Below are 24,115 nucleotides of genomic sequence, written 5' to 3'. Positions count from 1 at the left end.
GTCTTATTTGAACTGGAAATACTTCAATGTTCCTATCTTCGTTTAAATCTTCATCAATTATCTAAGGAACAGTATAAGGTAATCCCATCAATTCAATAAGCTAATCTTACTTGTAGATTTTAATAGAGTAAATACTTGTTATTTATATTTAACGAAAAATTGTGATTTTATACATGACTTAGTCAATCATACAATTACATTTCAGTTCATCATTTCGAGTGTATGTTGATGTTAAAAAAGATAATTAACAATTGAAAATTGATTAGTCACAAAATTTATATCATAAAAAAATAAAAGAATGTGAATGAAAGATACTCTATATTATTTATATTATTTTGATTTACTTTTATTGTTCAAAAATAATTTTACATCAATTTTCTTTTAAACATATGCAATAAATTTTTTATTAACGCTAAGTTATCAAATTGAAGTTGAAGTAACTAACCATAACAATTTTTCTTAGACAATTCTATAAGTTACAGGATTTTCAATGACTAATTGTTCGTAAAAATTACGTTCATTTTCTGGCATAATTTTTTTTACTCATAAGATAATCTAATAAAATTTTATTATTTCAAGTTTATCATGGTAATTTGATAATACTGTTCTTACTTGCGTATTAAAAATATTTTACATATGTTTGTATTATATAACTTTTTATTTTTAAGCATCGTTTATTTTTCATCTACGCATATGATTTAATATTAATGGTTGTATTATCAGAATATAGTTACTTACATTGATTAGGTAATACTTACATCTAGAATAACTAATTTTCTCGATAATATAACATGAGCAAAATTTGTATTTATATTTCTGTGTGTGTGTGTGTGTGTGTGTGTGTGTGTGTGTGTGTGTGTATGCGTGTATGTAACGTTTAAAAGAATGTAATAATACTTGCTTGAATTATCTTTACATTTAAATACTAGAATTTATTATATTATTAATATATAAATGAATAAAAGCATGATCAATAAATTAATTTTGAATTCAAAATCTATACACAAAATCAAATCTGACATGATACTTTTTTGTTAATATTATTGGTAAATGTGCATGAAATATAATTTTTGTGTATAGCATGAAATTTGAAGTACTTATAATCAGATCAAAATTTACTCTTAACCAAATAAAGAAACAAGGTACAACTTTACAAAAAATTAAAAATAAAAGAATTATCAATTAGCAGCATTGCTAAATAAATGGAAAATTACTAGACATTAAGGTAATTAACATTATTATCATAACGTTGTTCTTGTTAGATTTTATTTTTAAACACATTTTTATAAAATTACTGTAAACTCGTTTCGATCGTATCTGAGTCATTACTAATTTAATAGCGATGATTTATTTCATCAAATGAATTAAAATAAGCCATACTACTTTCACATGTACATTTAACCTATTTCTATCGATCAGTTTTATTTAGTTTTATTTACTATAAAATATACATCCAGACCGTCGTTTATGCTTTACTGCCTAGAACCACATTTTTCAAAATATAATTGTTATTCCATACAATTAATTCCTGTATATTTTTATTATTAAATATCATTTTATAATATTTATAACTTTTCCTGAATTTTCAAAAGTTATTTAAATTTTTAGTGAGAAATCTTTATGACTTATTTATATGTAGCCATACGGCTGTAAATGAACTCAATTAACAATGAATTTTCAGATTAACCAAGATCCGTACATGCGCAACATTTTCATATAAATAACAGTTATATTTACGACAGTGCATTGCAGTAAATGATTGCTTTCTAGGATTGTCTCATGTACGCTAATAAGTGACTTTCACATCTTCGAAGAATCCGCTCTATGCAATAGACAACAGCAACGTCTAATTTTACGCACGATATTCATGAAATTGTTAATTTTTGCAAAAGCAAGGTAGTCTAAGTTATTTATCTTGTTCACCTTAAATATTGATTATAATTTATTATATGCCGTTAAAATTTGTTACATATAAGATGGTAGTTTTCGTTAGATACATTTTTATTTACCTTAGTTTACGTCTAATTCATCGCTATATAGCTAGAGTAATATATTTACAGTTATATAATTAAAAAATTACATGTTTTTACTATCACTAATAATTTTATAAAAAAATAATGTCTATAATGATTAATTACTAATTTTTGAGATTTTACAAACCGAATTTAACAACAGCTTTTAATTTCACTAATTTTATCTGTTTAATGTAATCCCAATTGGTATGATATAAATAACATATAATTCACCTGCTTTAAAATTTAATTTATTTTTGCATTTCTTTCCTATTACTAGGTTTATTTATTTATTTAGTTTTATGGTGGGGATACGAGTAACGGATAGAAAGCGTTTACTCTTAGTAGTATCTTACCATTTTCAAATCCTTATTGAAAGAGTTCCTACCTAATCGCCTTTGCCGAGAGGAATATTGATTTTTAAGAGTATTCTAATGTGGTTGTAATGATTCATTATTATATTAAAGTATACTTTTATTTTTTTGTGCTCATAACAACTACTTCAGGTAAGGATCGTGAGATTTTTTTATAAACAATGGTTCCGTAATGTCAATCTGAAATCAGACTTGATATTTTAGTTACCAAATCTAATTGTCGAAAAAGTAATTTCTAATACTAGTTTTTTTGCGAAATATTTACTTATTATAGTAGATTGCTATATAGCAAATTGTTAAAATAGGAAAAATATTATAGCAAGGCAAGGTTTTGGGCCAGGAAACCAAGAATGGGGATATGTAACCGTAAGACCAAAAGCTCATATGTTTTGGTGGCTTTATTATACAACCGCTAATGCAGATTTCAAGTATGAAACTAAGCCCTTGATAATCTGGCTCCAAGGTGGCCCAGGAGGCTCATCAACCGGGATTGGCAATTTCCAGGAAATTGGTCCTCTCGATGTTCATATGAAATTGCGAAATTATTCATGGGTAAGTATATGTTATTTCAAAAAGCTACCAAGTTTTTAATCAGTTTAATAAAAACTTGTCTGTTTAATTATTAAATGATCCTAAATGTTTCGTAGGTGAAGGATTATAATTTATTATTCATAGATAGCCCTGTAGGGTCAGGATTCAGCTATGTGGAATCTGCCGACCTTTTTTCAAGGACTAATTCGGAAGTAGCAAAAGATCTTTTAACTTGTATTGCAGGATTCTTTCGTAATATGACGGTATTCACGAAAACACCGACGTATATTCTTGCCGAATCGTATGGTGGTAAAATTGGAGTTGAGTTTGCTAATTTGTGGTTTAAGGTAAATCAAATTTGTTATTATATTTACACATTACATATTTTCTTATTCTTTTAATTTCAGGATCAGATAAAAGGAAAAATTAAAAGTAATTTAAGAGGTGTAGGCTTAATTGACTCATCTATCTCTGCTATTGATAATTACTCATTTTTTGCGTCATATTTGCTACACTTTGTAAGTAGAATATATGAAATAAATTTTGTCACCTCTTACATCTAGTGTTGGTTATAAATGCTTTAAAGAAAACTGTTTTCGAGGTGCAATCATACAAGGAGTGCGTTTGTCGAACGTGAATAACGAATAACTTTTACAGGGTTTTATAGATAACAGTGAATTTCATGCCATTGACAAAGTAGCTAAAAAGCTAGAGTCAGCAGGCAAATCAACCGAATGGAAAAAAGTTGTTAATCTTACGTTAGAAATCGAAAATTTAATTGGTAATATAACTCACGACATGGATTGGTATAACGTGCTCAAGGAAGTTAATTTATCGCCAAAGCATTGTAATATACAATTTCCACAAGGTTTTTAATGATTATACCAAAAATCAATTTACTTAATTGATTTTAGCTAATGATGAATTGAATGAACTGATGAATAATAAAGTTAAAAAAGCGTTAAATTTGAAAAATTTATGGAGTTACCAAAGTTTTTACGTTTTCATGTCTTTGCTTGAAGATAACATGAAACCGGTAGTTCACCAAGGTATTATCAACTGCAATGTAATAAAACTATTTTTATATTATTCGTCATCTGACTGGATAATTTTTTTAGTTGAGCAGCTGTTGAATGAAACTTCTCTGAAAGTTTACGTACTAACTGGACAACTAGATTTCATTATCAATACACCAGGTGTAATATACATTATAGTTAATCTTTACCAATCGTATTAACTAATATCATTAATTACTATAAAAAGAAATCGTTGAATGTGATTTATGACGTAGTTCAATAATTGTAGTACTGCCTGCATCCATTTATTTTATAGTGCATTAATTTTTGATTATCACAATGTATATGTATTTATGATTTAATTGAATCAGGTACGCTTAAATGGATCGATAAAATGAAATGGAAACATACTCATCAATGGTTAAAAACTCCTCGAGCCCCTTTAGTCATAGATAATGTGGTTGAAGGTTACAGCAAAGCATATGATCGTTTTAAATTATTTTGGGTAAATCGAGCTGGACACATGGTACGTATTTATGTGTACATAAATAACATGTGATTGTCGAGAATTCATACGAACTTTGTATTGACATAAACAGTAACTATATGATGAAATATTTTTTATTTTACAGATTCCGGTTGATAATCCGGTGGCTATGAGAAGTATTCTGCAAGACCTCATAAAATAGCATGATTTCGTCTATATTAACCACTACGAATAAATATTGTGATGACATTTTTTAAAAACAATGTTTTTAGATTAAGTTATAAAAAAACATTTAATAACATTGTAAGTTATACTTAGTCTAGATATTAACGATACATTACTTTCATAACAATTTTTAACGTACGCGTACATAATGTGCGCGTATATACAGTAATTTATGAATTGGAATAAAATTAGAAAATGAAATACGAAAACAACTTATATTTTTATCAACATAACTGTTAAAATATTATAACTATTTGTCAAATATCACGATAGCATATTGAATTCAAATCAAATGATAAAATTCCTACCAAACATAGCATGGCACACTAATTTATCAGCAGGGATAAGATTCAGCTGCTTAAGTTTCGCGCTTTGCCGCTTTCGGCTTTGCCCACTTTGCTGATATTTTAAAAGTGGGGGCATCACGTGTTCACAAAGTTATATCTTTAGGATTGCAGAGATATAATACTCGCGCTCGCGCAACGACTTGACTGACTCATATATTGTCGGTGTATGGTCGGTACAACAGTCTGAAAAATCAACAGCAATACGTACGAAACATGGCGAATCGTCATCTCCCAGTGCCTTCTTAAACATCGTCGTAGTTTTATTGAGCGATTATAGTGCTCAAAGAACGATTTAAAAAATAAGTGTAGATACACAAGATTTGACTGCATCAAGTCTCGTCTTTGTTGCTTTTACTGGCGCCCCGTGGTGCTTATCATTCCGAGAGACCATTGTGGGTGTAGTTTTTTGAGTGTCATATATAGGTGAAATTACACAAAACTTCGCGTGAAAATGAGTTTCTTTAGCAAGGTGTTTGGCGGTAAAAAGGAGCCAACCGCCCCAACGACCGCCGAGGCGATACAAAAACTTCGAGAGACCGAGGAAATGCTCATAAAAAAACAGGATTTTCTTGAGAGCAAGATTGAACAGGAAATACAAACAGCCAGAAAGAATGGCTCTAAGAACAGACGAGGTGCGCAATATACGTACAACATTTATCTTTACTATATTAACTTTCTCAAAGTTACACCAAAAGATTGAACTGTCAACGTTTTCTCAACTCCCTTTAAAACAAAGACCTTAGACGCTTGTTCTGTCTCTCTTTTTCATTCTTGCAGCTCAGGATTTCCTATCAGCTGACATAGCTTGTGTGTCTTACATTTACACATATAATAAAAATACTGAGCTTTCATGTACCAAGAATTCAAACATTTTTATTTTGACATTACCCTTTTCTCTTTCTAATGCTAATATGTTAAATTTTATTTATTTATAATTACACACAGTTTGCTCTGTAAAGAATGAATCATTTTTACTTGTTTCATGATCATGATCTTTTCAGTTTTGTTATGCCTGCAATATTGGATAAAAGTTTTTACTTATCGATTAACAAAAAAGTAAATTTTTTCATGCATTATAAAAAAAATTATAAAATTATTAATTCATTCAAGTTAGATACTTAATTCAAATTGGATAATTTTATTATTTGATTGAAAAAACTAATTGATTGATGTTCCTTAGTAACTAAGATTTATTTATTGATATTGTATAACATTGCAAACATTGGTTATTGTAGCGGCCATTCAAGCGCTGAAAAGAAAGAAACGATATGAAAAGCAACTCCAGCAAATCGATGGGACATTGTCCACAATTGAGATGCAAAGAGAAGCACTTGAAAGTGCTAACACAAATACTGCTGTACTTACCACAATGAAGAATGCTGCTGATGCTCTCAAAGCTGCACATCAACATATGTGAGTATTTATTTGATTGAATACAGTAATAATATTGTACTTGAAAGTAATTATTCAAAATTGTTGTTCAATTTCAGGGATGTGGATCAAGTCCATGATATGATGGATGACATTGCTGAGCAACAAGATGTTGCTAAGGAAATATCAGATGCGATTTCAAATCCTGTTGCATTTGGACAAGATGTAGATGAAGATGAACTAGAGAAAGAATTAGAAGAATTAGAACAAGAAGAATTAGACAAAGAACTACTGGGTATACAAACTACAGATGAGCTACCTGCTGTTCCTGCTACAGCCTTACCAGCAGTACCAGAAAGAAAATCAAGTAAATTATTGAATATACATTATAAAATTCTCAAATCTTATTATTTGAACTGATGTTATAAAAATCTTTACAGAAGCTAAACAAGAAGAAGATGATGATTTAAGAGAGTTAGAGCAATGGGCATCGTAAGGCTGGAAGCCATGATATTGTATGACTGAGGAATAACTAAAAGCAGCGGAAATGAGTGTACAGTTGAAATGTAAGAAAAATCGTCATTTGAATGTAAAGAATAATTAAAAACAACAAGTTAAGGAGTTAAAAATCACAAATCATTTGAATTATTTATTCATTCAAATATTTGCAGAAGTTTATAAAACTCTTAATGTTTTCTTTGAAAGCTCAGCAGGCTAATGCTCATAGAGTAAAATAAATAGATAATAAAATATCTAATTTATAAAGAAAAGTTTGCAAATTGCAGCCTTTTTAAAACTGCTTGCTGTCTAACTCATTGGATGAGTTATGCTTCAACAAATATAGTATGTAAATTATTAAATTATAAAATTTTGATTGGTGAGATGATAAATAGTATATTGTGATATTCTTATCTATATATAATAATATATTCTCAAATTTAAATGTCGTATTTACTATAAATTAAACACTGTTTTTATTAATTCATTTAGAAATAGTTTTTATCAAATTGATTAAATTTTCAAACGATCAGTTTTTTACTAAAAGCAAATAAGATTAATTTCCTATTTTTTATAACGAGCATACAATACATTTAACAGAGTTAATTTGCAAAACGCGATCATTCTGCAGAACGAATTCAAGTGATTATTTCTGAACCTTTGTTGTCACATTGATGTACATAGTTATAATATTTTGAAGTTATAGCAGAACAAATTTTAATAATAAATTTTGGAACTTTGTATAATCATATTTGCTATATCAATTATAATAAATATAATTTTGCTTTGTATACAATTACATTTTCAATCCTTTAACATTGCATTAAAGTTTGGAAGTGATGGGCAAATTGTTAATTTGTTTGAAAATTTATACAGCTTTAGCATTGTAGTAGTTGCTATTGTGTGTTGATGAGTTAAGCGTGAAAGTCATTTTTATTTTGAATATTCTATAAAATACTCTTGATAATATTTATAAATTTTTTGTCCAGGTGATTAAGTTATAAAACTCCAAATTTATCTTTTGTGATAAATATGTATAATTTATCAATAAAAAATTACGAAATTTTCAACAGATTTATTCTTGAAAATTTTACATCGCTTTACAGAAAACGGTCATTTATAAAATGGTTATAAATATAAGAATTATTATAAATTGTATTATCTTTTGTATATATTAGAGTAATATATAAAATAAGCTTTAAATATACTTCTAAATATCGACAACTTGTACAGAATGTTAACATGACACATGAATAACAATAATTATTAACCCTAAAATAATCATTAGTACTTCGTATAAAAGTACTATTATTATCATAAAAAGCGAACACATGTGAAAACTAAAAAAAGTAGAGACTTAAAACACAATTAAGTACTTTATAATATAAAAAAAAACATGTTTCTGTAAAATGACTAGAACAGATTCTGTTGAGATAATCATAAAAACTGTAAGAATTTATTATATTTATTAAACTTGACTGTGTTTTAGTACTGTCATGAAAATATTTGATTATTACAGAATGATAAAATCTCAGTGTGAAATTTCACTTTTATAAGAATTGACTGGAGTTGGTATGTATTTTTTACTTTTATAGCCTGGCAACGGTAACGAGCGAATATGTGGCGTTAATGGAAATCGGTGACCCGCAATGTCAACTTCATAAACAGCTGATGGATCCATAATAAATTCGTTTGTCACGATTTTTCTCTCATCGTACGAATGCGTGTAACCAGGATGGCCGATATAACCAAGGCAAATTAATTTCTTTATACTAAAGCCGTACCTGTGTATCGAACATAAAATCCGCTAAATTAATTATTAATTAATAAATATTAAAAAATTGTATAAATTTTACTTACCCAGTCGATGTAACAGTGCCCACAAATTCTTTATTGCGATAAAGTGGCTCACCACCCCAGGCCCATACATTTTTGTTAAGATCAAGATTATTTATAACGAACAATACCAGTCTTTTTGTGACACCATGTTCTTTCTGGTGTTGTAAGGCAAATTTTCCAATAAAATACTCTTTCTGATAAGTGTATAAAAGAAGTGATTAATTAATTTCTAAAGAAATTCGTATCAATATAAATAATGAATTCCTCGAGACTCACGTCAAGATTGATTCTATGACCGCTGCCAGCTTCGTAAGGGGTCACAAAAGGTGTGAGCTCTTCAGCCCAGAATGGGATAAATCGTTCAATTCTCATGAATCTTTGGGTTAGTACACCGACATTATGGACATTATAATCTTTTCCGACCTCCATTAGTGTAGCATACACATGTAAAGCATATTCAGATGGAATATAAAGGCTGTAACCAGGTTCGCCCGTATGTGTATAAGACATCACCATAACGTCCGATGCATAACCCACGTTACAATTCTGTATATATAAAGTCATTGTTGTCGATAGAGCGATTTTTTATTACAGCAAACAATTCTTAGAGGTGTAGGTGCTTACTTTATAAGTGAAAGACGATAGATTCAAGTCAGAGTTCGAAAGCTCTGAGAGTAGTTGAGAAGCTTTTGGCCCAATGATATTGACAACTGTGTATTTAGAAGTGACGTCGTTAAGTCCTACCGAGTGATCCGCTGGTAAATGTCTCGACATCCACTGATAGATTCGCGTTTGCTGGAGTGTTGGAGATACCATAAAGTAGCTATTTTCTGCTTGACGGACAAGCATGCAGTCATTCTCGTAACCACCTCTTTCATTTTGCATCCCTGTGTGCGCTATCGCTCCTATAGCTAAATTGGCATCGCTAGAGCACAATTTTTGTAAGTAATCGACCACTTCCAGTCCTGCCGACTACAAAAGCCACGTGAAAGTTAAAATCAATAATCAAAAAGGTTAAATATGTGTTGTAGAAACAGTAATTGACCTTAATTTCTATTTTTGAAAAAGAGCTCATATCGATTATCCCAACACCTTTCTGACTAGCTTCAAATTCCTCTTTCATAAAATCAAGAAACTTTGGTTTATAAAAGCTTCCAGGAGGCATAATTGGTTTCTTTTGGCCTCCTAAATAAATTTAGGATTTTTTATTATGCAAGCTTCTTTATATAGATCAAACTAAAAATATCTTGAAAAAGAAATTAACTTACTGCGGTAAGTTGGATCAAAATAAAGTGCTCGTTCGTAAGCCATTTTTATGCCAAATATAGCACCTCGTTCTTCCAAAACGGAATACAAGGGTGAACATCGAAGTTTACGAGCATATTTATATTCGCACTGATGTGGATAGAGTATAGCATAATTACGTCCAACAACTTCACGGACCCTTTGTTGCAAATATTGCCTATTCGTGTGCAAGTCCATAAATCTTTGCACATTGAAAGGTAAAAGTTCTTGCGTTGATTCACCGTTCATAAGCCATTCTGCTACTTCTTTTCCTATCCCACCGGCCCCTATAAATCGGGATTGAAACTGCCACATTTTCATCGGAATTACTTATGAAATTCGTATGGTTTACCTTGAAGTGAGTTTCCGTTCATTCCAACAGCCACAAAGTAATTTTTGACATCCGAAGTCTCGCCTAATATCCATCTTCCATCAGGCGTAAAATTATCAGGGCAATTGTAAATAAATGGTTCTTTTACTTCATTCAAAATCGGCATTCTGTGTAAAATTTTATCCCAAAGTGGTTTCCAATGCCTATCATCAATTGTAAGGTGCTCTTTCCAATTTACTGTGGGAGCTATGCTGTTTTGAAATGCAGGTTTCGCTTCTGGTTCAAACCAACCAGCTAATATTCCACCTGTTTAGTCGATTACATAGAATAGTATATGTACAATCAAAAATATTCAAACATTTTATAATAATAAACAAATTATTTACCTTGCCATTCGCGCATGTATGAATATGAATCAAAATCGCGCACACATGGCAAATTCTCAGGCGTTTCTATTGAATGTGGAGCTGCAATAGCATAATAGTGTGCTGCTGGATAAGCTGGTATTTTAACAGGAGGACTACATTTGAGTCCTAATTCTCTTGCCCACTATAGCAATTGTAAAGAAAATAATAAGAATGTTGAGTTTCTAGCATTCAAAAATCATAGATTAATGAGTAAAGATGTTGCAATTACCATTCCAGCACAGTTAACAAAGTATTCACATGTTACAAAACCCTTATTTGTTTTGACCTTCTTAACTGCTCCATTTTCAGTCAATACTTGTTCAACATGACAATGTTCTATATAACGAACACCTCCTTTCTTTGCCAACTTAGCTAATACTTCACATATAGCTACAGGATTTGCTACTGCATCTTCTGGTACAAATATTGCTCCTTCTATATCATCAACATGTAATAGTGGGTGCATTTTTTTCAATTCTTCTTTTCCTAAAACCTATCAATCATATTTCTTCAACAACCTATTTCTTTTCTTTATAAAATTTACTTAAAATTGTAAATAAAAGAATCAATAATTTTGATTTATTAGCAATTATCAATTTATATAACACTTACTTCACAATGCAATCCTGTTGGCACATTATAAGCCATTCTTCTTTTTAAAGCAATCATTCTATCTTTGGTTTGAGCTAAATTAATACTTCCACATTGGCGTAAACCAATGTCATATCCCATTTCTTGCAATTGTTGATAGAGCTTAATACTGTATGATATGATATTTCGATGAGAAAGTGGTTTGAATAATCCAAGTGTTCCTGAACCAAAGTGCGAGCTGCCATTTCCAATTTTATTTTGTTCCAAAACAAGAACATCATTCCAGCCATTAAGAGCTAAATGATATGCTACAGAATTAGCCACCGTACCTGCTCCAGCAATAACAATTTGAGATTGGGATGGCAAAACTGTACTTGAGTTATTATACGAGTCATAGTTGTATGATAATTGTCTACACGTTACTCCACTGTAATTTTTTTTAAAATTTTTATAGGTTAGATTGGTTAAAAATACTCTTTGTTTGCAGATTAAAAGCTCCGATATTGTAAAGTGTCTTGAATTCAATCGACGTAACATTAATTGAATTATTGAACAAATTTTATTGACGCGAGCTTATCGTAACTTTTTAAATTATTATATTGGCATGCAGAGCGGATTTTCAAATTACAAATCTAATAACAAAATTGACACATTATCATGAATTAAAGTCCGATAATTAATCGAATTTTCCTATTATTAGCTGTATAATGCCAATTTTCATAATTTTAATAAATACTCTACTGACTTTTCTATTTATAAAATCAGCTATTATGCAATGTTTAGAGAGCTTGCAAGCTATGATGTCTTCTGCTAGATTCGAGGCATAAGATTTAAAATTTGTTTCGTACTTCATTCAACTTCTTTTTCTAATTTTATTCAAGTGATTAAACGATATGAAAACTCCATGAATAACACGTTTTATGCAGTATTAGAATTATAATTATTATAATGAAAATAGTTAGAATGTCGAAATTCTTAAAAATAAAAATAAATAATATACATTCGTTCAGTTGTTTTTCTCTATTTACAATGCCTTTAACCACAAAAGAAAATTTATCTTGTCATTAAAAATTTATATTGCCAAACGTTTTCGATAATAAATGTTTATTTATTAAATATTGCAAATTATGAAAATCCAAATTTACAGAGTTTTATGGCCATATGTTTTGAAATGTTGCGCAATCAAAATGCTATGGATATACTTGTTTGTCGTTGTTGGAATTTCATGTTTTCTCATACTTATGGTAATCATATTTGAAATTTATAGCACTAAATTAATTGAGATATTGTAACTTATTAATTAATTCTGATTGCAGTACAAAGGTCGCAAAGAGGATTTGAGGAAATGTGTTAGTATTTCTTTGTTAATTATACTTAAATTTCAAAAAGTTAAGAAAAGTCTCTTATTTATCTATGTATCTTTTGCATTTATAGATTTTATCCCGAAGAGCTCGAAAAGTTAGTTTTATTATACTAAAATTATGTGTATTTGTTTAATTTACATAGTACGTGCTCTGCATATAATTATTATTTACTATTAGAGAATTAGTGAAGATGTTAACGATCTTAGAGAGAGCTTACAAGACAAACAAAACAAAGTATGGAAAAATAGTAGTTTTGAGAACATTTATAATCATTAATAAACAGTAATATAATAACGTGTATTTATGAATTAAAAGAATACTAAATTTCTAGTCTGGAGTATGCAAAAGAAAATTAAAAGCAAATAGACAAACATCTGTGAAAAGTATGCAAAAAATTTTAATCAATGATTTGAAAAAAGACGTAATGAAATCAGAAAAAAAGGTAAATTACTGTTTGTTAATGGTAGGTGTTGATATTTGATCAGATAGAATTATGTTAATTTTTTTTTCAGCTGACAGATTTAGAAAATGAAATTAAGTCACTTTCCAGAAGACGAGAAAGTATTAAATATGAAATATCTAAAGTATTAAAAATTTATATTACATTAATATTTTTAAAATAATGAACATATCAAAAATATTTTATTAATGACGAAAAAAATTAACTTTCGCAATGAATTTTTTAGCAACAAAAAGAATATGATGAATGCATGCAGATTTTCATGGCACATGAATTTGGAAAAGAAGCTAATAAAATAGAATCTTAAATTATTACAAATATATTTTAACAAAGTCACATATCAAAACTTCTTATGGAAATTTCATAATTAGATATAATTCAGAAAATAATTAGATCAACATTAACAATAACAAAGAATTAACCTTTGATTTAATAACAACACTTTATTTCATAGTCACATAATATATGTAAGTATAAAATTTTATATATTGTCAGTATAGTCATTTGCTTTTTGCATAACATATGTTGGTAATAATTTTATTTATAAATTGGTAAAGATATCCGGCTAATGAAAATCAAAATATTCTTATATTACTTTTATGAATTACGACTTAATTGACAGTTCATGAAAGTATCTATTAAAGTAAAAATGTTTACTTAAAGACTGATACAATAGGAAATTTTAGTGCATTAAATATGAGATGGCAACTGCCAGTTACATTAAAAATAAACAAACGTAGTTTCGTGATATTATTATTGATTATCATAATTATTATTTAATACTTGAGCAAATAAATAAATTTAGAGATGTATACATCTTCATATCTTTATAATTATTTTATTCGCAAGGTGAATTTATTAAAAATCAACTGTGAGTAGTTCTACAACAGCAAACGCTTTGATAAACTAATTAAATGTTTAAAAACATTTTAGGTATTGCAGAAAACTGCGCTAAAGTTATAAAAAAAACAGTCTTTAAAAATAGAAACAACGTGTTAATGTATTGACAAAGGTATAGTCCATCGGCTTACATCAATTTGCAAGCTCTATATAACTTTCAAGTTGAAAAATGAAATAATCTATTGAACTTTGGTTTGCTTTGGATTTAAATCAAATAAAAATAATTTGATTTTACAGCTCGGTGTGCTTGGATGGGAACTTTTTCAGCACTGCGAAATAGAGGTTGTAAAAAGCGTAGACGCTGACACTGAGAATAACAACAAGTACGGTGCCAAAAATCCAAGAGAGGAAGTTGCCGTCGATCACCTCAGCGTTCTGTTTGCGTCGCTTGCGATCGCTTATCTCGCCAAGGGTCGTGCCTTTGCGCTCCTCCATCAATCGCTTCATGTTCGCGAGTTTTTCACGCAGCTCATCTACACTTTCCGACATATCCTCTAGGCTCTCCCCGTTGTTCGTCATCTCGCCGATCAACGCTATAAATTTTATATGTTTATGATTTAGCAACTATCGATGCAACGTATTTATTGTGCGTCAATCTGCGCAAACGCTATAATTTCGTCACCCTCTAATCGTCAAGTTCTAGATTTCGATTAGCAAAAATAATAAATGTCAATCGCTACTATCTTACAATTGAATAAATAGTGAATAATTCCAACCACATAAAGCTATAACTGCTAATATTTAATAGTGCCAAATCCTGTTAACAACCGAATATCAAAAAAGTTCATAATGAATGCTGCCTCAATAACGTTACGTTTCACTGCTCAGTTTCATGGCAGTTGATTTACATGTTTGTAAAATCAACCCCGAAATATAGTGAAGTACGTCACGATGCATCTTATCCACATTGGAAATTATAAAATCTCATCCAATAACAAAAGCTACGCTTATCAGATCTCATAAAATACTGTCTTTACAAGCGAGCTCATCTGACGTTAAATCAATTCTCTCAAATTCACGCAAAATCCGTAAAAGCATAATTTTGTATAGCATTAAGAGCAAATAAAAAATAATACGTAGAAAATAGGAAAGTTACCAGTGGCCTCAGGTGGACAAGTGTGGTTGTATCTCTTCATGGCGCTGTCGTATGATGCCTCGTACTGCGCTGGTACAGCGACGGGGCATGAGTCGCTTTCTCCCGCAGCATCCCTCTCCGGCGCTCGACCCCCCCCCCCCTCCCCCACTAGCCCCTCACAATAGTGCACATTATTGATTCGTGAACGGTGCCTCGACGGGTTGCGGCTACCTACCCCATCTCAAATTTGATGAACGCGCTTTTTTCCAACTTACTTTAAAATGATTTGTTTTTTTCTATTATACGTTTTACATTTAAAAATTGTTGAATGTCTAAATGATAATTACATGAGAATTGTAGTCTTATTCATCGTCTGATTTTTATTCTAAAGCTGAATTGGGTTATAAGACTAGGAATTTGAAAAGTCAGTGATTTTCTATTGAATACAAATATGTGAAATTCATAAAATCGGCTATTGTTAATAAATTAATCGTTCTACGTGCAGCTATGCAATATTCATATAGACAAAGGGTAAATGTAAGATTCGTCAAGGTTTTAGATAATTTTGTTTATTAATAATCATATGATCATTGATGGCAAATGCACGTTGCGATCACGGTACACATATTATATGTTTATCATCCTATTTTTACTTCGACAACATTAACATTACATTGAATTGCATATGAATATAGATGATGTGTTCCAATAACAGACAGAAATATTGCATATATACAATAAACAGTAAATGGTTTAGGCCAAGGACATTACACGATGTTAAAATGTCAAAAAGAATATATTGGTGCAATTGTAGAGAGTGCCGAAAAATAAATCACCAAAAAGGAGTTGCAATGTAGTACTGCATGATCGCGACTTTTTGGCTTGAGTCCATTTACAAGCGATTTATTTTGTTCATACGTCGGCACTACCAAGACCTATGTATCTTATGACCTTTATTTTTTCGAGGGGGGCGGAAAATAATTAGGTCAGTCTTCATCATGCTATACCTATTTAGATTTTATCGATTCTGTTTCCATAATATATAGCACGTTTGCCTATTGAAACACACATTGTACCGTGTTTACGAGACTTATAAAACTAAATAATTGGCCGTTCGCATAAATCAAAATTGCGGAAAAAATAATCAATGAGCTCGCGACTTTTCTGTTTTGCGTGACGAAAGTTGTAATACATTCATCACGTAAATCACAAGATAAATCTATATTTTTGAGATCATCGTTATTTGAACTACATACTGCAATTGCGTTTGAATATCAAATTAGACCAAGTCAACATATATTTACATGCTTAAGCACGTTACTGTCTGGGTATTTCAAAAACTCATTGCTATAAACGAGGATCATGTTTTGTTTATAAAAGCTATATAAATACGTAGTATAAAGTGGATTGATTTAAAAAGCTGGCGCCTCGCAGGTGGCAGCAGAGAATTATAGCTGTCTTGAAACACGTCAGCGCTATAGTTATCACGAGAGCCGAATAGTTTGTTAAAGGTGTAAGGTGCTCGGTCAAAGCTATGCTGGCATACTGACGGGGCGGGGGAGGTAGTGGGTGGGTGGGTGACGACACTGACGATCGCAGTGTGCTCCGACAGGTAGAGCTGGCGTCTGTAGTCTTGCAGCAACGTGTAGAGACTCTGCTCTCTGGGATGTCTCAGCTCCCGTGCCGCTGCGGCTCTTTGCTTATCGTGTTCGCGAGAAAGCGAGAGAGAGAGAGAGAGAGAGAGAGAGAGAGAGAAACTAATGCCGAGAGGAGGGGAGAAGGCAGACGTGTTTGGTATTGCGTGTGTTATGCCGTGCAGCCGGCGCGAGTGAAGCAGCAGCAGCAGTCGCGTACGCAGAGTGTGATTCTCTCTCGAATAGAATAGGTGTGTCGGTATAACCTAAAAGACGCCCCTTGCGCAGGCTAGTGTCAGTGTGTACAATCCACGATCGTGGCGTAGCAGCTTTCTTGTAGTGTGTACTTGCATATATAACTAGTAGTCATCGAACACGTTGCTCGCTACTTGCAAGAACAACGCGAGGGGAATTATCGAAGAATATATTGGTGTGCCGAAGGGGCGCGCGCGCCGCCTGCGATTCTGTCTTTCTCTACCGTGCGTGTAAGTGTACGCTTTGCAAGAGAAAGCGAGACGAAAAGTAAGAGAGAGAGTGTGTGAGTCTGTCTGTCATACGGCCGCGCGAGCCGACTTACCCCCGCGGAGGGGCAGCAGTAGTGCAGCCAGTAGTATTAGCGTAGTGCTGCAGCCTCCGCAGGTGTAGCTTCCGGGCGAGGGGTGCTACTGCTCTGTTCGATCGAAAGAGCCCGCTACTTCTGCGACTGGCGTTGGAAATCCCTAGGTAGCGAGCTCCTAACTCCTAACTCGAGGCGGCTCTTGCGGAGCGGAGTTGTGCGCGTGCGAGCGAACGAGAGAGAGAGAGAGAGAGAGAGAGAGAGAGAGAAGGAGCGACGTCGATTGATCGTCGAGCGGCGGCGGCGGCGGCGGTGTGCGTTGCTCTGTCTCTCTTTCCGTCTGTGCGGGCGACGACGATCGAGCATATGATGACGGAGGGCGAGGTGTCGACGACGATGATGACGACCATCCAAGTGGAGCGACGCCGGCGGTGAGTCTAGCGGGGACACGAATGGCCAGAGCTGCTACCGCTGTCGAGGAGCCCCGGCCACAATCTCGTCGCCGGCGCACACTCCTCGCCCGGCTAAGCCAAACGACTCCCAAGCCAGCTTGCCACTCGTGCTTCCCCCGGTGCCCTAATCAAAGTCTACTACTCGTCGCACCTTATGTCTCTACCTCTTCATGGTGAGAATAACCAACAACTATCATTTTTTTTTCAATCTCAGTTACATAACTTGAGTACTCTCGTCGAGTTTCACCTTGATCAATTTTATTGATAAGCCCTATTGATTGCTTTGCTAACTTATCATTTCTGCTGATAGGTATTCCTTGTGCCTCTTTCAAATTGTTGCTGTTACTCTTCTATACAAGTCTAACATTTTCTATATTTTATATTGATATGAGTTTTACATGTGTTTGTTGTAGAGTATTGTGACAGATCCAGCAGTTAGGATGAGGATCTTCTACAACCAAGGGGATGAAAAATCCTTAATGTGGACCGAATACCCCATGAGCTTTTTCCTACAACTTCCAAAATTGAAGAAATGACTCTGAGCTCGAGCACTGGTTAGCATTCAATTAGTTGAAGTTTGTAGCAGCTAATAGTGTTTATTTATGAAAAATTTCATGGATAGCAGTACAAATTGTGATCAAATGTGGTGAAAGAGTAGTGGCAAAAGTTTTTCTTTAGTGTGAACAAAATGTGGAATATGATGTGTGATGTGATGCCTACCATTGTGGAGGACAGTATCAGCCAGAGAAGCTCACAATTCTCTGGTGAGGATGCCAACTTTGAGCAACTTATGGTGTCAGTGCTCGATGAGCGAGATAAACTCATGGACTCGCTTAGGGAAAGTCAAGAGCGTCTCCAAGAAGCAGAATCAAGACTGCAAGAACTTGAAAAAGAAAGGGATGCGCTCAATCGTCAACTTGATGCTAACATACCTCAGGTAAATTATAATCCATTTTATGAATCTTTAATCAGATAGTTTAGTGATGAAAAATTATAGGTCACTGCATTTAACATATTGATTGAGCATGATTCTTCTTTATTTTAGAAGTTACAAAAATATTATAATTTAACATAACCCAATCTGCTAAATAGATCTAATTATGTAAATTTTGTTTATTATTATTTTAAAGCTCACAAAGTTTGCCTGAAATTTTCTTTTCTTGATATGAAATTTTAATCATAGTCATGTAATTTGAAAATATTCACGTGAAAAATGTTTTGCTATGTATCTAGCTTGCCAAGAATATAAAATTTTCAGAAGATTTGACTTTTGTATTGAATAAAGTTTGAAATGAGAGTTATGATAAAAGTATTATTGAGTTTGAATAAAAATTTCGAAAAGTAATTATGTTTAGTCACTATATTTATAGCGAAAAACTGCAAGACGAAGTTTTCGTAATATCGCACGATTTGAAAAGAATTTTAATTTGTCCGAGCGTTTTACGAATTCCAAGCACATTCCCATAACGAAGCGAAAGAACCTATAAAACGTTCAAACAAAATAGTTGTCCGAAAAAAGGTTGGCTAGTTGGGTAAATTGAATAACTGGAAAATGTCAAATGGAGCAGCAGCAGGCATCGGATTTCCGAAAAAAGCAAATAAGTCGTCGAGAGCACGAGGCGCGGCAACCATTCTCTCTTTGTCGCCGGCCGCACCGTGTGCGCGTAGCGATCAAAAGGTGCCAGCCGTTGTTGCAGCAAGGAAACTCACGATTTCGAGATAACGCGTGGGTCGCGCAGAAAGAAAACGCTATTTATCCGTTCAGCCTTTTACCGTACAGTATGGCTAGTTAATTGTTGAGCGTTTCCGGAAGTTTTAACTTGTCGATGAAGGCTCTCATTTTTTTTCGCCAACTCGCGCCCGTGTACTCTGTGATTAAATGATAATGGAGTTGAAATATTTCCTTACCATTTTTAACGTCGCAGCTGCTCAAACACGAGCAGTATTTCAAGTTACATTATCAGCGAGCTATATAAACTGAAGGAACAACTTGTTTCGGCGCTGCCATAGAATAAATTTGAGCTTGCAAAAGAGCAATTGCGTGTAGGCTCGTTATCGGTAACATTTATTTAGCATCATCTGAAATGTTAAATAAGTATGCCCTGACCTAAATTCGGCCCCAAATAATCGGCTTTGAGTGAAATGTTACTTGAATGCAATCTCGTTTCGCCGTGAGCGAATGCATCGACAGGCCGCTCTTCTCAGTCTGCCGCTTAACGAACAAACAACAAAGTAGCTCTAAAAATGCGCGTCCTCGTCAAAGCCGCATATATATCGTGTGCGCCGAGCCAGTCAAGGATATAATTAGTTGAGGATCAGCAGTAGCAGCAGGATCGATAGTCTATGTATTGATAGCGAAGGCAACACGACAATTTTTTACCGTTTTCGTTGTGGAAAAGGGCCACTTGTTCGCGCTACTTCGGAATTTCCGCTTTTCTTTTTTTTTTTTTTTTTTCTTTTTTTTTTTTTTTTTTTTTTTTTTTTTCATTGTAAAGACACTTTTCGTTCTTTTACCGGTACGTCGATGCCTCTTCTTTCGAAAGAATCATCGTCCAAGATTCTGATCGCTAAGCCCTTTGTTGTTCTCTATTTCCGGGCTTCATCATTTTCGCCTTATTTTCTTCTATCGCCTCTTTCATTCTTCTTTTCTTAACTTGACTATTCTCCATGACTCTTTAGTCAGCGTTCATTAGAAATAATTGTAATTCAGCACGAGTTTTATGCGACTATTGAATTATACTAGTAATGACGACAAAAGTATATGATGAGGGAAACAGTTATAAGTGAATAAAAAATCATTGGATTTTTCGTGGGCGCGAAATATGAATTCAACTCGCTATCTTGTTAACACTGCACTCTACGTAATCATTACCCAAGCGTGTTTCTATTGTTAAACCATTGAACAGTAACTTTCCTATCAGCAGTAAAACGAACAACGCACGTTAATTCTGAGATATCTATTCTACTGCAGAGTAAAAAAATCCAATTATAAGCAATTATTCAATGGAGTTACTTGGAAAAGGTGCGTTCAACGTAGGAAAAGTCGATGCAGCGTAGTGAGAAGGTTCATTGACGCCATTGAGAAAAAAAAATTATTACATAATAATCGAGTGTGCCGTGGCCTTGTACGTACACACACAAAGCGTGTAGGAAAATTTATTTGAGCTGTGCGTATGAGTGAGGCGAAAGGACATGTACATGCGGGGTGGGGGATGTTGTTTCGCAGCGGTGGCGGCAGCGCACTGCATCGATCGAGATTCAGTGTGTGGGCCGCCGTGGCATACTCGTCCTGCCTCCTCCCTGCAGCCCTCTCTTATCCGCTACATAACACGAAGCAGCGCTCGCTCGAGCGTGAATTCGTTTTCGCCTCTCTCGCGCTTATAAACGACGAATTTACAATCAGCCAACAGCTGCCATAATTATTCGAGAAAAAAAAATACAAAAAACAAAATACCAAGAGACTTTTGATTGGTCGTGCGATTTCGCCGTGATTGATCAAATGCACTCTTAACACGACTAATGACCCACTTAATTGTCGGCCCGGACAGCCGTCACTCGGATTTGGTTTTGTTGATCTTGTGCCCACGTCCGTTAGACCGATAAAAAATTTCCAAAGAGCCCTAAGAAGAAATCTTCCCTTGTTGCACGGAGAAGAGTTGCATGGACAAGAAGATTGGCACGGAGGAAATCTTTTTCTCCAAGACTAGTCGCTCGTTGCGCATAATTATTTGCCTTACCATAAGCCTTACTATTAATTAGTACTCTGAACAATGATTAGTCGGCAAGGTATAGCCCCGAGTTAATGCACGTCACAAAGAAAGAGAGAGACATGTCCGCGAGAATAGCGCTCATAATTGTCGACTCATCTTTGTTGTTAAAGGCTGTTTATTCAGAAAGTGCGTTTTATCGACGCCGGAGGTGAAACAGGAACGGTCGAAGAGAGGGAACGCAACGATAATTCGGGCGGAGAAAAAGGGCGGGCGACGGGGTGGCGATAGGGGGAGGGGGGGGGGGGGGCAATGACTGAAAATCGAGTTGGTTGCCATACTGCTGCATTATTACGAGTGCAGGCAGCTTCATTTGCATTGGCACGCTCACGCGACGCCCTCGAGGTGCTACGTAAACACGTAGGTAGGCAGGTAGCGATGCAATTCATGCGTAGCGTGCTTTCTTGATAAACGCCTGGATGTCGGCCTCCATTCACTGCGCCAGTGTAGGCGATGTGCATCCCCTGAATGTTTGTCCGCGCAGAGCGCGAGCGATGCTATTACGCTGTGACGCCAGCAGCAAGAAAGACAATGGCGACGTCTCGTGTCGATGTGATCGAGAAATCCTCGACTGCGGCCGCTGATCAAACATCGGATGCGATCGGACGATCTACGTGTGACGAAATGGGTCAACAGCAGCCGTCGGTCGGAACAATAATTGGCACAGCTGGAGAGCAGCGGCGTTATTTCACGTTCTCATTGAATCCCTCTCATATCTACGCGTACGTGCGCTCTGACTTTCAAAGGCCTTCTTTTTTCCTGGCAACTCGATACTGCCACGCGATACACAGCAGCTAACAGCAGTATAGCCACCTTTTTTTTTTCATTCTTTCTCGTGTGCAGACGCGCCTGTCTGCCTCGCGTTCGCATCCTCTTTTCTCGTCGTCCTCGTCACGACTTTTTTCTTCTACCGAATCTCGCTTGCGATTATTTACCTCTTAATAAGGATATAAACGAGAACGAAATGAACTGTTTCGAAGTGATCACATTAGCCAGGCAACAGCGGGCTATCTAAATAATGTAAGGAACCCGGGAGCAATTAGCAATGCTAGGCGGCTGCGCTGCTGTGCTGGTCGGCGCTCAAGTCGACCTTCGCGATCTTATCTGCCGTCAATTCTTGGCCTAACTCGCGCGTGCGCTCTGCCTGGTCGCTGGGCAATTCAGTTAGCAGCAGCCTTGGGGTCTTATCATTCTTTCTCTCTAGCTTACCATTCGGTTATTGCGTTTTTCACTTCTTCGCCTGACAGCTGCTTAGAATTCACTGCATTTTGGGAATCTGTTTTTATCTCCTTCAGATTCATTCTCCTTAAGTGTCGAAAGCCAGATTTTAGAAATGCAACGAATTCGAATATTTTCGTGGTTGTTAGAACGAGTATTCTTTTTTTTTCTTATAAACAAAATTTAAATTATCAAGGGGGAAATTTCGATAGAATATACGGAGTTGAAAAAAACTCATTTTATTATATGCGCTACCTTCGAGACATTTTTGTTTAATAAGCGCTTTAACAAGGATAACGGATTCTGATGTTTTACCTTGTGATTCGCTTAATTTTGCTTGCTCACAGGTACGTCAAATTATTGTTGTAAAGTTTGTTTCAATTAAGCCATTTGCTATAATTTTGTTTGAAAAAATTAGCCAAGTGGAACATTTGATCTTGAACGTGGCATTCGTCCGTCACATTCGTCGTTGCATTTTCATTCCATTAAAAGGCCTCCACGCAAACATGCTTGACAAGATAATAGCCTGAAAAACGGCGCGTCAATTGAATTTTAAAGGCAAAAAGCGGTAGTTTGCAAGAAAGCTCGTCAACGGAGTCGTGAAAACGTTAGAGTAAAGAATGAAAGAGTGTTTAAACAAAGAGTCGTTGAAAAAGTCGGCTGATCCATCGACTGGCACTCCATGCCACATCCAGTCAGAGCAGCTCGATCCGCTTGGCCTAAGCTACAACGGGTTGTCCATGCAACGTTGAGGCAGCTTCTCGCAGCTGGTCTCAATGACAATGAGTGCACACGTAGGCGCGTGCGGCACGAGTCAGACAAGTCGACGCGAAGAGGGAAAGAAGAAAGAAAAAGAGCGAGGCTTTGACCCAGTTGTTAGGTTGGCGAGGCGCGGGGGAAGGAGCGAAGCCGAGAAATGATATTAGCGCGCATGGTGCTGCGGCTGAACGAGCGGTGGCGTCCGTATAATATGGGTGCGCTGATCCGATTGTGGTTTGCGCCTTTTGCCAAGTCGTCCTCGTGCACGTACGTACGCCAATCTTATCGAACGGGAAGAATCGCTGGCGTTCCGGCGTTCTGCTGCTGCTACTGCTGCTGGCGCAGTCGAGCGCAGCTCGAAGGGAGAGAGAACTATCGATCCGAACTCACCTACACGCTCACACGCCCTATAGCTTATAGTATAGCGCTGTTCGAGTTCACTGCCTCCCCCCCCTCCCTCTTGTTCAGCTTTTCGAATTCCCTCTGTTCTAGTGCGTGCGTTTGCGTCGCGCGCCTGCACTTTTACCTCTCCCCGAATAAGTAGACCCTCGTCATCGATCTGTTCTCACACCCGTGCACGTGCTGTCTACTCGTGCACATATTACCAGTACTGTTTA

The 24,115-nt window shown here is 34.8% G+C and overlaps 5 protein-coding genes across 29 annotated transcripts in view; 3 read left to right on the top strand and 2 right to left on the bottom strand.

The window, feature by feature from the left end:
* The first annotated feature begins 2,413 nt into the window (after positions 1-2,413).
* On the top strand, positions 2,414-4,819 carry LOC131668992 (uncharacterized). The gene is made up of 9 exons (XM_058943524.1): positions 2,414-2,518; positions 2,706-2,938; positions 3,034-3,264; positions 3,325-3,435; positions 3,575-3,764; positions 3,832-3,966; positions 4,036-4,113; positions 4,305-4,459; positions 4,566-4,819. Exons 1-9 carry the CDS (start codon positions 2,458-2,460, stop codon positions 4,620-4,622), a joined length of 1,251 nt encoding a protein of 416 aa, XP_058799507.1. The 5' UTR covers positions 2,414-2,457; the 3' UTR covers positions 4,623-4,819.
* A 302-nt stretch (positions 4,820-5,121) lies between these two features.
* On the top strand, positions 5,122-8,712 carry LOC131668909 (charged multivesicular body protein 4b). Of its 2 annotated transcripts, XR_009302322.1 has the most exons (5): positions 5,122-5,624; positions 6,228-6,405; positions 6,483-6,730; positions 6,804-6,929; positions 8,457-8,712. XR_009302322.1 is itself a non-coding variant. In XM_058943391.1 (4 exons), the coding sequence occupies exons 1-4, from the start codon at positions 5,444-5,446 to the stop codon at positions 6,857-6,859; spliced, it is 663 nt and encodes a 220-aa protein (XP_058799374.1). In that variant the 5' UTR covers positions 5,122-5,443; the 3' UTR covers positions 6,860-7,802. The 2 variants fall into 2 exon arrangements, 1 of the variants encoding a protein (XP_058799374.1); XM_058943391.1 differs by lacking the exon at positions 8,457-8,712 and having other exon boundaries at positions 6,804-7,802.
* LOC131668908 (pyruvate dehydrogenase phosphatase regulatory subunit, mitochondrial-like) lies at positions 8,085-11,900 on the bottom strand. The gene is made up of 10 exons (XM_058943390.1): positions 11,335-11,900; positions 10,952-11,215; positions 10,702-10,864; positions 10,337-10,621; positions 9,969-10,271; positions 9,746-9,885; positions 9,325-9,672; positions 8,977-9,246; positions 8,722-8,894; positions 8,085-8,645 (listed from the first exon to the last, which is right to left on the bottom strand). The coding sequence occupies exons 1-10, from the start codon at positions 11,848-11,850 to the stop codon at positions 8,393-8,395; spliced, it is 2,715 nt and encodes a 904-aa protein (XP_058799373.1). The 5' UTR covers positions 11,851-11,900; the 3' UTR covers positions 8,085-8,392.
* A 1,733-nt stretch (positions 11,901-13,633) lies between these two features.
* Positions 13,634-15,241, bottom strand: LOC131668986 (uncharacterized). Its single transcript, XM_058943516.1, has 2 exons — positions 15,134-15,241; positions 13,634-14,570 (listed from the first exon to the last, which is right to left on the bottom strand). Exons 1-2 carry the CDS (start codon positions 15,171-15,173, stop codon positions 14,269-14,271), a joined length of 342 nt encoding a protein of 113 aa, XP_058799499.1. The 5' UTR covers positions 15,174-15,241; the 3' UTR covers positions 13,634-14,268.
* Positions 15,242-15,686: 445 nt separating this feature from the next.
* The window catches only part of LOC131669008 (liprin-alpha-1), a 41,668-nt gene continuing 33,239 nt past the window's right edge, over positions 15,687-24,115 (top strand). For 8 of the 24 annotated variants that reach the window (XM_058943541.1, XM_058943543.1, XM_058943542.1 and 5 more), the window contains exons 1-2: positions 15,688-17,927; positions 18,168-18,691. In XM_058943541.1, coding sequence (XP_058799524.1) covers positions 18,443-18,691 — 249 coding nt within the window. In that variant the 5' untranslated portion in view covers positions 15,688-17,927; positions 18,168-18,442. Of the gene's footprint in view, positions 17,928-18,167; positions 18,692-24,115 lie in introns of all 24 variants that reach the window. The other 16 variants (XM_058943560.1, XM_058943559.1, XM_058943556.1 and 13 more) reach the window with 3 other exon arrangements.

Source organism: Phymastichus coffea, unplaced genomic scaffold (assembly GCF_024137745.1).
Source record: "Phymastichus coffea isolate CEN01 unplaced genomic scaffold, Cenicafe_Pcof_1.1 PCOF00085, whole genome shotgun sequence".
Taxonomy (NCBI): Eukaryota; Metazoa; Arthropoda; class Insecta; order Hymenoptera; family Eulophidae; genus Phymastichus; species Phymastichus coffea.
The sequence above is the reverse complement of the archived record's forward strand: the minus strand, read 5'-3'. Positions and strand labels throughout refer to the sequence as shown.